The sequence below is a fragment of the Carettochelys insculpta genome, chromosome 1 (assembly GCF_033958435.1).
Source record: "Carettochelys insculpta isolate YL-2023 chromosome 1, ASM3395843v1, whole genome shotgun sequence".
In the NCBI taxonomy this organism is placed as follows: Eukaryota; Metazoa; Chordata; order Testudines; family Carettochelyidae; genus Carettochelys; species Carettochelys insculpta.
The window spans coordinates 156,265,001-156,278,282 of record NC_134137.1 but is presented as its reverse complement, the minus strand read 5'-3'; the positions used below and the strand labels follow the sequence as shown (position 1 = coordinate 156,278,282).

Sequence of the window (13,282 nt, the reverse complement as noted above, 5' to 3'; positions counted from 1 at the left end):
CCTGTGTCCCAAAGTCTGTCTGTCACACACAAAGTGTTACTCTTTCATACTCCCACACATTGTCTTTCTCTGTAGCCCCCAGCTCCAACCCTTCTTTCCAAGGTTGTGCCCCTTCTGGGGAGCCCAGAGCTGGACTGAAACCAGTTCCAAAATTCATGGAGTGGTGCAAAAATTATTGCCCATCCCTGATCTAGATGGTACTTCATTCTGAGCACAGGGGACTGCACTTGATGCTCTGTCAAGGCTCCTTCTAGTACTAGTATTGTATGATTCTGTGATGAATTTAACCCCATATGTGCCTCTTGGAGGTATTGCATTGGCATTGCAGTCCTGTGCCTTAATAAGTCACCAGACTTCTGAAGAGAAGCGGTGTTCCTTGGCTCTAATAATATTTTGCACTTGCTGATCCAGGATTCTCACAGTGTATTGTAAAAATAAATTCTGGCAGCCTGTGAGACTAACTGCTTAGCGTATTAATTTTACAGATTATGAAAAGCTGGGAAAGCAAGACACAGAGAGAGCATGGCTTATGGACAAGAAAACCAGAGTGAAACATTTAAAAAATGTGATGGGACAAGTAATGCGAAAAGTGGTAGGATTAGAAAATACTCAGATGTGAAGGGATGATAACAGCAGGAAAAGAAAGGTGAAAACATAATTTGTGTTCAATTAGTAATATTTTTAATCTGAAGTGAAACGAGACTGGAAAAACAGCAGGAAAGTCAAAGTAAGATACAGAAAGTGAAGTGAGAGAAAGGAGGAAAGGAAAGGGAAAGGACAAAAGAGGGTAAGGGAAACATTTTATTATAATTTTTAATATTTCTCTATATGCGTTGTATCTTTATGCTTTCTGAAGGAACAACTGCAGAGTTAGGCATATGCACTTACACAGAGTCACTCTTGAACTAATTATATTAATGGAGAGCAGGAATAACAGTATACAAGACAAATCTGTAATGTCTATAGCAGTAACATTAGAGGAGCCCTTATTTATTCCGTAATTCACAGCATATGTCTCTTAACATGAATTGGTGCATGCTTGAAATTGCAAGGCTACTTACTGGATTTAGACACATCTTCCATTTAAAATTAGCAGATGTATGTGTAAGTCCCAAGACAAATTTGGCAATTTCCCTCTTCTTCTATCCTAATACAGTGTAAATTTGTGTACCCCTAAGCATTTTTAATGTGGGTGAGGACCTTTTGTATGTCTTACAGTCTTCATATCCCCTGTGGTCGATAGACCATAGGTTGAAAACTACTACTGTAATAAATAGTAATAATTGCTTAGGGACTATGAATTTTTTTTTTGGTTGGTTCAGGTATTTTGTTAGTTAAACACTTAAGATCTGGAAGCTTGAGAGAGGATTTTTAATGGTCTTGCGATCAGTGGTTCCCCCTTAAGTACGTGCCTAAGTGTTTTGTGCATCAGAGTGCAACTTCATTCATGTGAACAGTCTCAGTGAAATGGTCCACTTACAGTTAAACATGAGCATACGTGTTTGAAGGGTTGGGGCCTTAGACTAGACACTTGCATTAATCAAGTTATAGTTTTCAAGGTCTCTTGGAAACAGTACCTGTTTCTTGTACTTCCATTTTTCCTATTTGATTCCTGATTTTACTTGGTGTACATGAACATGTGGTGGTTGTTTTTGCAGTTGTAGATTAGTGAACAGTATTTAAGATGGAAGTGGAATGTATTGCCTAAAACCTCTTGTTTCAACAGGACTGTAAGTTTTCGGAGTCGTGTGCTACCACCCAATTCAATATGGATGGAAGATGCAAAACTTAAGGGCTTGGAGATCTGCCATCCAGAGGTATTTGAAGGAGTACTAATTTATTACAAAAAGCATAATAAATAAGTTCTGAACCATCTTTGAGATTGGCAGATCTAAGACATTTAACTTGGGCATTTTTGTGTTTGGCTATGACACTTTAATATAGTTACCATGTGAACATGAAACTTTTAGCATGTCTTTGTATTTTTCAGAAGTAGCGTCTTATGTAGAGAAATCCCTCCACAGACGTCCGAGAGCAGTGGGTGTTGTTTAAGAGACAATATCCATCAGTATTATTCTTCAGGTTGCCACCCATTCACTTTTCACTCTGTAGTCTGAGTTTTGGCTTGTTTGTTTGGGTGCCGTTTAACAAGCCTTGATGCCTTTTTTTCCAATACTGTGCCAGGGAAAATGTGGAGCCTTGAGGGTCTGATTACCAGTCAGTAGATAGGTGGAAATCCTATTTAATTTAATTTGAAAAGTACAAGACTGCCTGAACAGTTCATGTTGTGTTAACACCTTTTGTCTGCCATGAGTAATCTTTTAAAATTAGATTTGAATATACTGGTTAGGTTTACATATTTGTGCAGTGCAAACACTAAAGGTAGAAGGGTTTATCTTCAGAGCTCAGCAATTGTACAATGCCAGTAGTACAAATACAAATGTGAAAACATCTGACATATTCTGCCGCGAGTATTTAAGATGGGCTGAACACAACTTCATTTTGTTTCAGATGAGGTGATCTCTTAAGTAAGCACATTGTCCCATTTAGACTTCTATGTATGTTTTAGTCTGTTGTAGGGCTGCCAAATACTTACTATAGTATAATCCCATAAAAAAAGATCCAGACAAATCTGACAGGTTTCACCACTGTGTTGTGCGAATACATGCATATTGTTGCCAGTTTGCTGTTTGTCTTTCTAAATGCAGAAACGGAACATTTTCAACAGAATCTTTGGGGGTTTTCTCATGAGGAAAGCTTTTGAGCTGGGATGGGCTACTGCCTGCAGCTATGGGTGAGTTTGAGGTTTTCAGTATTTGTGTAATTCAGAATATTTTGTGTGTGTTTCTTAATGGAGTGGGGAAACCAAAACCAACCTACAAAATAATAGTTCAGCACTCAGTGGAGAATGAGTGTAGCTGGGATAAGGAAGGGTTTGATATTTTAATGGCTGTGCTAACAGCAGGGCACACCAACTGTAACTTTAGCCTAATCAGGATCAGAGCACCTTTCATTGTCATTAAGAACTCTGTATTTGCATACAAGAATCCTGGGGCTCGGGTTGTACAATCTGTTTTTAGGAACATCTGTAACTGATACAATCTCATTTTATTTTTAAAATGGCTTTCTGTTCTACTATTACTAACTCTTGGAGACACATATGCTGGCTGAAAATATTAAGCATGGGTTCTTGTAGGTAATACATCTTGTTACATCTGTGATTTGGTGACTAGCTTGTGAACTTTACCTTACACAGCCACTTATTCTTAGAAATCTGACTGGGTTCCTAATCCTGCATTTAACAAACCTGCAAAATTTGAACTTGAGGTCTGTGGGACTACGTATGTACTGAAAGTTAGGCTTGCGTGTAAGCTGGCAGGAATGAGGCCTGAGTGAAAAGATCTAGATCAAGAGTCAGCAACCAAAATAGCAAGAAGAGTCTTTTTTTTAATTCAGTTAAAAAAAAATAACCTCAATAACTCAAGAGCCACAATGCATGTGAATACAAAACATTCTTTAATAAATATTGTCAAATCGTACGTTTTGTAACCCCTATTTTAGGAACAGCACACACACAATGATTTGCAATGTGAGACATGTTTACTGCAGGACATTCACAAACTTTTTGCATATTCTATTTCCTCACCCTTTTTAAGTTTGTGTTTTTACCACTGTCTTCCTGACTTTCATGCCTGAACCCACTTTAATTATGCCAATTTTACTTCACGTTTAATTTCAGTTTTCTTTCTTAAAATGTGTGCTGCCCTTCACAGCAGGAATGCCACAAGCTTCCTTTTCCTTTTCAGAATCAAGACTTTATTAGCAACATGATCAAATCACAGATACAGTATCATATCGCACAAAACACTGCACATATTAAAGGGGGGAATTATCCAGTGTTTTGCGCTCACATATTGTTTGCTATTTAAAGCTGAGGTTGTTCATTGTTGGGCTTTTAGATGTTCACCATTTATTGAAAATAATCAGCAGCGTGATTTTTTTTACTTCGCAATTACAGAGTCGGGAGCCACAAAAAAGTCCTTAAAGAGCATCATGTGGCTCTGGAGCTGCAGCTTGCACACCCCTGGTCTATGTAAATCAACAGTAGCAGAAGATTGTATTTTGACTCTGCTGCATTATGTTTTTATAGTATATTTTGCAGTAGAGGAGGATGGGAGCCCATACTGTGGTAGGAGTACATGTATTGCCTCTCAGGATTTTTGTTTTGTTCTTGGCACCTTGGTAGCATTCTTTGCAGGTCTTTTTTATGTTTGTGTGGCTCAGTTTCAGATACATTTTGCATTAAGGATCATTGAAGTTGTTTCAGCTTGTGCACAGACAAGTAGCTGCTCTTGAATACAAAGTTCTTTTTTCCCCTGTTCCAGAGGTTCCAGACCTTATGTAGTAGCAGTAGATGATATCATGTTTCAAAGACCTGTTGAGATTGGGGCCCTGTTACTGCTTTCTGCACAGGTAGGAGTTGTTCTCTTTTCAAACAGCCGTAAAGCTTTTTTCAGCTCGATACTTTCATTTTCAATCACTGGTAGTGAACAGTGAGTTAAGAAAGAGTAATTGACTTCCCGTGTCGTGTGGTGGGATGAACTGTTCTTCAATCTTGTCCCTTTTCTTGAGTGTAAATGATAATAACTGTGCCTCCTATTCTGTCTAGGTTTGTTATACAGAAAAAAACTATATCCAGATTAGAGTGCACAGTGAGGTTTATGATTCAGATTCTAGAGAGCACAAGACAACCAACATCTTCCATTTCACATTTATGTCAGAAAGAGAGGTACCACAGATTGTCCCAAAAACATATGGTGGTAAGTGACAATTTTAATGCATCTCATTCAGAGTTCATCTCTGGGAGGGAAAGACCTATTTTCTGTCTTTTGATGGGTCATACTTAATTTTTAATAGACTACTACAACTACTAGCTGAGTAATACAAAATGCCCCTTAATGATAAACTGTATTTATTTTATACCCTGCCATAGTGCAAATGTATTTCACATTGCTTATCAATTTTCATCTTCTGTATAATTTCCAGTACGCTCAAGTGGCCGAGGTTTTAAAATGACTATTTTTAAAATACTCTTCTCTCTCTTTCTTACTGTCATTTCAGAGTCCATGTTGTATTTAGATGGGAAGCGGCACTTCAGCGCCACCATGAAAGAAACTAGAGAAGCGGAGAAAACTACTACAGCACCGTAGTAAAATATTAGCTTTGGAAAGACTTCTACCAAAGATTAACAGCTTCCTGTGCACAATGTATCAGTGATGGCATTTCTGCACTCCAAAGCAGTACAGTCAACAGTGTAGGCATACTGGAAGGTGATCTGTTTTTGTACAAAAAGACAATCATTTAGCACTATTTATACAGCTAGTGGTAGGTGTGAGGCTGTACCCTGCTTGGACCCATTTAGAGCTTTCATGATTAAGAAGTACAATTTTGTAAAATTCTGCTATAGCAAACTGTTCATGTTGGTAAAGAGGGATGAAAAGCATAGTCTGGAAAACTTTAAAGGTATACTGTCACTGTGAAGTCTCAGTTTTGTCACCTTTCCCATCTCTCCTCTACTAGTACATATACACTTGTGCTTCTGATTGTGCTCCCTGATACAGGAAAGCTGTCGTCTCTCTAAAATGAGGCCTGCAAATGTTGAAATTCTTTTTGATCATTTGTATGCAAATATGACCCAGGTTCCTGTCTAAGTCAAAGTCAGTTTGCTATTGGTGCTCAGGAACAGGTGTATTTGGGCAATGGAAGGACAGTGAGATGTGCACGTCTGGCATGCATTCTAGCAATCAGGTGTGTATTTATCTGTTGCTGGGATTTCACAAGGTCACTGCAGCCATTATTTGAAGAGTTAATGTCTGATTCTTACTTCTTTTGAGGACACACTGATTTTTACAATGAATAAAATGGCTAAATGTACACTTTACAGATCTCTGTGGAGATCCCACTAGTACCTTCGTACTCCTTTTTGTATTCTTTTAAGTCAGTGGTTCAGTGGACAAAAGATGACATAGGGCAGAGGCCTGAGAAAATTATTCCTGAAAGATGTTAGGTTAAATACAGTACAAATACTATTAGCGGGTAATTGTGTATGCGTAGAGGAGGAGGGAGACTTTTGGAACAGAACATTACATTCCAGCTTTGCGTGGAAGGTGCTGGAACAGCAGTGGAGTGAACTGATCCATGCAGCCCCAACAGGCCCCATTCACCCTATTGAACAGCTGCAGGGCTGCTCCTGGGGTGGAAAGACAGCAATGTTCTCAGACCCAGCAAGATTCCAAGCAAATGAGAGTATTGCCAAAAAATGAATCCTCGAGTGGACTGGTACTACTAGGTTGGGCCATAATGAAGCAATGCACGTCTTCCCCATCAGAGCACCAATGGATTATGCTGCACACGTGAAGTGCAAAGCAGTGTTCCATTGTACAGGGGTGCTCACATCAGCTCACGTCAATAGACAAAGGAGAAGCTGTCTATAACATGAATTACAAAGAAAAGACCTAGATCTGGTTCAGAGCAATAGGATAGTGGGGGAGGAGGGTGGAAAAATCTCCATGTAAGTACCTTGGAGAAACCTCCTATATGGCAGCAAGAGAAGAAAAGAAAAAATTCTTCTGGAGGCATACAGCCTAGAAGTGGGCACATGTTACAACTTTGACAATAAAAGAGAGCGAGAGGAAGAACAGAAGGAACAAATGCAAAACATATACAGCCCATCCAGTCAGTAAACAGCAGTTACTGAAAGGGAGCCATCAAAAAGTAACATAGGTAACAGAAGTAATAGACTTAGACTTTTGATTAGTACTGCGCAATGTTGATTAAAATTACCATTATACAATAGCAATAAAACACATGTTGAATGGATTAAGAACTGGCTAAATGATGGATCTCAAAAGAAGTGGTTAGTGGTGAATCATCATTTGATGTGGAGGTTTCTGGTGGGATGCTGCAGGTTTCAGTACTAGATCTGATGATTTTCATTAATGATGTGGAAGTACATATAAAATCACTGCTGATAAAATGTGTGGGTGCAGCAGGGTTTGATAGAAAGGGAATGAATAAGAACAGTCATACAAAACAATCTATATGACTTTGTAAACAGGAACTATTCAAATAAATGCATTTCAAGATAGCGAAATGCAAGGGCATACATTTAGGAACAAGAAATGCAGGCCATAGGTACAGAGTGGGAGCCTTTATCCTGGAAATAAGCAGCTATGAAAAGTATTTAGGGCTCAGTGTGAAAACCCAATCTGATGTGGTGAAGAAGGGTTAATAGGATCCATAGGTTTATAAACAGGGAAGCAGTGAATAGAACAGGGAGGTAATTTTACCGCTGTATATGGCAGTAAGGAGACAATTCTGAAAAACTGTGACCAGTTTTGAAAAATTAGAAAAAGGTGCAGAAAAGAGCCACACAAATGATTTGGAAAGCTGAAAAGCATGCCGTGCAGGGAGACTTAAACAGCTCAATTTGCTTAGCTTATTAAAAAGAAGATTGTGTTGACTCAGTTACAGTGCATGAGGGAGATAATACTGAGTACTAAAGAGCTCTTTACTGGAGAAATGCAGATGAACCAGTGGCTGGAAGAGTGAGATGCAAATATTGAAGCTAGAAAAAGGGTGCCAAATTTTAACAGGATTATTAACCATTGGAACAAATTACCACAGGAGGTGGTAAATTCTCTATCTCTTGATGTCTTCATCATGGATGCCATTCTGAAATATGTTTTAGCCAGACAAGTTGTTATGCTCCATACAGGGTTAACTGGGTGAAATTCTTTGGCCTGTATTATCCAGGAGATCACACCAGATGATCTGCTGGCCTTAAAATAAATGAGTCTAAGACCTTATTCTTAAAGCAATTTAGAGTGTAAATCTGTATTGCCAAGTGGGGAAGCTGTTTGAGGAAGCAGTTAATCTCAGGCTATGTCTACGCTACATGACAAAGTCAAATTAAGGTAGTTAGCTCGATTTTAAAATTTCACTGTCTTCACTATAAATACCATAAATATAAATATAATATAAATACTGTAAATATAAAGGTTGATTATAGGGAGTGCTTAGGTCAATATTATAACACTGTGAGAACCGACTTGATGTATGGTCAAGTTCCAATTTAAAAGTTTGAAATAAAGCTAGTGTGGAAATGCTTTTAATAGACTTTATTAGCCTCCAGAGGTGTCACGTGTGTATCCCACAATCCCATAGTGCCCCACAGTTGTCCACTATGGCTGCTTCCATCTCCACTGCTTTCCAGGTGCACAGGAATTAGGTAGCAGGAAGCCCATGAAGTTGAATTTGGTTCCAGGAAGCCTGTGGGAAGTAGGCTGTGGGATCATGCTTGTAAGAGGGGCTGAGGAACTTCCTTCTTTGCTATCAGCGTGATGAGCACATCTACCCATTAAATATAGTCCCAACACGGAGTTCATGGTTCTCTCTCCCTGTCTGTAAGCTGAGCACTTAGATTTTTTTATAAGCGCTGGTGCTAGCCCCTGCCCCACTGCATCATGTGGCAGCTAGGCTGTGAGGATCATGCTTGTATGAGAATCTTCTTTTCTGTGGTTTACATTTGTACAGGGGTAGCTTCTCCCTCCCTTCTTGCGCCCAGCAGCATGAAGCTTGGGTGGCTGGCCTCAGCAGCGTGGGTCTCAGGCTGGCGGGTGGGTGGCTGGCCCCAGCAGTGCAAGGCTCGGGCTGGCAGGTGGGTGGCTGGCCCCAACAGTGCAGGGCTCAGGCTGGCAGGCAGTCAGTTGGCCCCAGCTGTGCAGGTTTTGGGCAGCTAGGGCTAGCTGGCCCTGGCAGCGTGGGGCTTGGGCAGCTGGGGTGGGCAGCTGGTGGGTGGGGGCGTGGGTGGCTGGCCCTGGCAGTTCAGGGTTTGGGCGGGTGGCTCTGACCGCAGGTCTCAGGCAGGCGGGCAGCTGGCACGGGCAGCTCTGGTGACTGGCATGGGGCTCAGGCAGCTGGCCAGCTGAGGCTGCACCACGCACCCGCAATAAGCTATTTGTGGTTATTTTTAAGTAACATTTTTTATGTTTATTTTAAATTACTAATTGAATTTTTTGTTAAAAGGGGGGTTGATGATGATAAAGAAGAGTTGGGGGAGGTGTGAGGGTTTCTCAAAGATAAAGGGGGGGGCATGTGATGCCTAAAAGTTTGGGAACCACTAGTCACTCCTGAATTATACTGCAGGGTGACACCAGATGATTCTCAATTCTAGACTTGTCTTCAGCTACACGTATCTTGCACTGCCCAGTTCTTTATGTGAATACAAACTCATAGAAAGTCTGTCTTTTTATTAATAGAGAATGACAGGCACAAACCCTGTCATCGCACATGAAGTGCCCAAACACATTGGTTTCTGTAAAACAAGTTTATTAACTACAGAAAGATAAAGTGATTACAAGAGGCATAAAAGAATTGGTTACAAAGAAATAAAAGGTAAGAAAACCACCAACTAATACCTACCTTAACAGGCTAAAGGAATTAAAAGCAAAGGCTTTACTTACCACAGGGTTTTACTAACTGAACTCCTTTACTCAGGACCCCTCCCTCAATTCAGTGTTCCTTCACGTGTTGACACCATGAGCAGAAAGAGAGGTGATTTATGTCCTCTATTCTCCCTTATAGCATTTCTCTTCCTTGAGAATCATCTCCACTTGGAGTTCAGGCAACAGCAAGTATATTTGCCAAGATGCAAATTTCTTGCTCACATCCCTTTTTCTGATGTAGTATAGTCACTTAATCAGATGATTGTCCATCTGATTTTATAGCTGAGGCATCTATTTGCCATTCAGGAACTGGTTTGGGCGGCTGCTTCCCCAGTATTAGCGTACACTTTAGTAGAATACAGTATTCCAAAGTAAAATCTTACAGCTTTATGTACAATATTGCAACACATATTTTACCGAACAATTATGATGAGCAAACTGATGAGCAAATGCTTTCTCTCAAGGCATACTTTGTATAAATTTTATTGTAGTTTTGTGAAGTGAGGTACGTAGGGGTACAGCCTGTTTCAGCTACCTAGTGGTCATTTCCTTCCAAGCTGTTTTTGTTTGTGTAAAGATAGGGTAAGACAACTTTTCCAGAAATGCTGAAGTGGGACTGATACTGTCTGGAATGAGTTATTTTTTGCATATTGGGAACTTCTAACTTTTCAGCCAAACTTTCTGTTGACATTTTATAATATGATATTTAATATTTTTATCAGTTTATGATACTGTACATATTTGCTGTTGTCTTCTGGTTGCGTTCCGAATAGCAGAACAATAAAATATACATGGGCTCTTTCAAAGCTAAATATGTTTGATCTCTCTAAAAGTCTATCGGAAATTCTCTCCCAGTTTTTCCCTCCCTCATGAGAAGGAGGATGTGTAGATGTCCAAATATAAGTAGTGGAACTGAGTATCCAGAACTATATCTGATTTACCAGTAGCTGTTCTTACACTTTATTATTGGCACAGTAATCCCATCTCTTACTTGCATTACAGTTATGAGTTTAAGTGGCTACCCAATCCTGTCCCCATTTTTCTTTTGAGCAGCAGTTCTATATACATAAAGCATCATGTTTTCAAACTTCACCTCTAGTGAAAATTTAGCTATAGCCACAGTGCAGATAGCCAACCTAGCAAAAGCAGAAAAGAATGGCATGCATAACTGTAGCGCTGCATTTTCCTAAAACTCCTCGTGACTGACTTGGAAATGGACCCCAGTCAGAATAACGATAGAAATGTATGAGTAACCGTGTGTATACTCTGACAAATAAATTAACAGAAATACAGTCGTTGTGTGTCTGGTTATTTCAGTTATGTTAATTAGGACATATGTGTGTCTCCAGACTGGCTTATCTTCAACATATTAGTGTGATACCATGTACTCAGGTGTTTGTGGGTGAGATGTATTTCTGTCTCTGAACCTGGGCCAGCTTAGAAAAAATGGTTAAAACTTGCATGGCATGTTAATGCGTGTGTGTTTATGCACAAGCAGATGAGATCAAATATCAAGCTGTAACCCTTGCAGGCTATGGAACCAAGAGCCAAGCTGACCAGTGTCCTGGTGAAAGAAGAGGCAGAGGACATGCAGTGGCTGAAGTGGCCACTGTCCAGCAGCGAGGCAGTGAGACAGAGCCCCTGCTTGATGGAGCAACATGAACTAAGTTAGGTCGGAAGTAGCCCAGGTAACCAGACTTCAGTACAGTTGTGCTGCTGACAAGCACGGCAGTGTGTTTCAGTAATTTCCCTGCTGATCCTGTGGCAGGACCATCTGTCTCTGAGGCTGCGTCTACACTACGAGATAAATTCGAATTTCAAGGCTTTAGGTCGATATTAAAACCTGATTGTCTTCATGTGTATTTCTGTTAACTCAACTTATTAAGACATAATGCCAATTACAGAATATTGATATTACGGGACGGATATAGCGTCTATCTCGAATTTAAAATCTCAAATCAATGCTATTGTGGAAGCACCATGTCCTTAATCTGAATTTGTTAGCCTCCAGAAGTGTCCCGCATGTGTCCCACAAAGCTACGCAGTGACCCTCCAAGAATGGCCGCTTGGTCCTGCACTGCTGTCAGGTGTGCAGGAAGAAGGTCAAAGTAAGTTCACAAAGCTTAGATTGAATTTGAATTTGAATTAAAATTTCAATTTGAATTTAGCAGCCCAGCCCTGCAAATAAAAAGACTAAGATATTTTGGAGCATAAGCTTTCCTGAGCAAAGACCTGCTTTGTCAGACGCATGAGTTTTGTGGGGCAAGAGGGTGTTTCAGAGGAAGATTTAAAGAGGGGGTCTCAGTAAAGGGGAGGGCCAGAGGTTACAAGGTCTATTCAGTCACGGTAGATCTGGCCCGTTATCGGCAGTTAATGTGAAGTTGTGGACATCAAGAGAAGAGAAAACAAGTGAGATCAGTCAAGGGGGATGTGGCCCATTGTCAGATGCTAATGTGGAGGTGTGAACATCAAGAGCCGAGAAACTGCTTTTGTAATGAGCCAACAACTCCCAATCTCTGTTCAGTCCTTGGTTGATGGAGTCAAATTTGCAAGTGAATTGCAGCTCAGAAATTTCTCTTTCCATTTTATTTATGAAATTTTTTTGTTGCAGGACTGCTACTTTTAAATCTGTTACTGAGTGCTCAGGGAGATTGAAGTGTTCTCCTACAGGTTTTTGTATGTTACCATTCCTGATGTCTGATTTATGTCCATTTATTCTTTTACGTAGAGACTGTCCAGTTTGGCCAGTGTGAATTGCAGTGGGGTATTGCTGGCACATTATGGCATATATTATATTAGTAAATGTCCAGGTAAAGGAGCCCCTGATGGTGTGGTTCATGATAAGTCCTGTGATGATATCGCTGGTGTAGATATGTGAGCAGAGCTGGCAGTGAGGTTTGTTGCAGGTTTGGTTCCAGGTTTAGCACTATTGTGTTGTGGTCTATAGTTGCTTGTGAGAATTTGTTTAAGGTTGGCAGTCTGTCAGTAACATTTGCAAATTTGACTCCGTCAACCAAGGATTGAACAGAGATTGGGAGTTGTTGACTCATTACAAAAGCACTTTTACCTCTCTTGATCTTCACAACTCCACATTAACTGCCAATAATGGGCCATAACTACCCAGACTGAACAGACCTTGTCAGCTCTGGCCCTCCCCTTTACTGAGAGCCCCTCTTTAAATCCTCTTCTGAAACCGCTCCCACTCATGCATCTGATGAAGCAGGTCTTTGCTCATGAAAGCTTATGCTCCAAAATACCTGTTAGTCTATAAGGTGCCACAGAACTTCTTGTTGTTTTTGAAGATACAAACTAACTCAGCTACCCCTCTGATGCAAATAAAATGGGCATCCACTATGAAAAAATCCCTTTGCCTATCGCATTGCACTGCACCGGTAGCCATCGCATCGCATAGGTATCAATTATTGGTAGCCCTGTACTGCAATCATGAGCACTTAGGGTAGTGATCTGACTAGCACTTCTCAGGTTCACAAGAGAGCCACAGCTTGGACCCACCAGTTGATTGGGGATCTCATTGGCATTTGGGGAGAACGATTGGTGGCCAAGAGCAACGCAGCCATCTATGATCAGATGGCGTGCAAGATGGCAGCCCGAGGTTACTCCCGGGACTCTGTAGTGCCGGGTGAAGGTGAAAGAACTACGTCAGGCCTATCAAAAAGTCCAGGAAGTGAACCAGTGGTCAGGGGTGGCTCCACGGACCTGCCACTGTTATCAACAGCTGCACGTGTTTATGGGGAGAGGCCCCATCATGGAGCCTG

The 13,282-nt window shown here is 40.7% G+C and overlaps 1 protein-coding gene across 3 annotated transcripts in view; it reads left to right on the top strand.

Moving 5' to 3' along the window:
• The window catches only part of ACOT9 (acyl-CoA thioesterase 9), a 40,584-nt gene extending 29,786 nt beyond the window's left edge, over positions 1–10,798 (top strand). For all 3 annotated transcript variants that reach the window (XM_074994300.1, XM_074994294.1, XM_074994308.1), the window contains 5 exons: positions 1,727–1,817; positions 2,709–2,794; positions 4,386–4,473; positions 4,670–4,820; positions 5,122–10,798. In XM_074994300.1, the coding sequence (XP_074850401.1) occupies positions 1,727–1,817; positions 2,709–2,794; positions 4,386–4,473; positions 4,670–4,820; positions 5,122–5,210 (505 nt within the window). In that variant the 3' untranslated portion in view covers positions 5,211–10,798. The remainder of the gene's footprint in view (positions 1–1,726; positions 1,818–2,708; positions 2,795–4,385; positions 4,474–4,669; positions 4,821–5,121) is intronic.
• Positions 10,799–13,282: the final 2,484 nt, after the last annotated feature.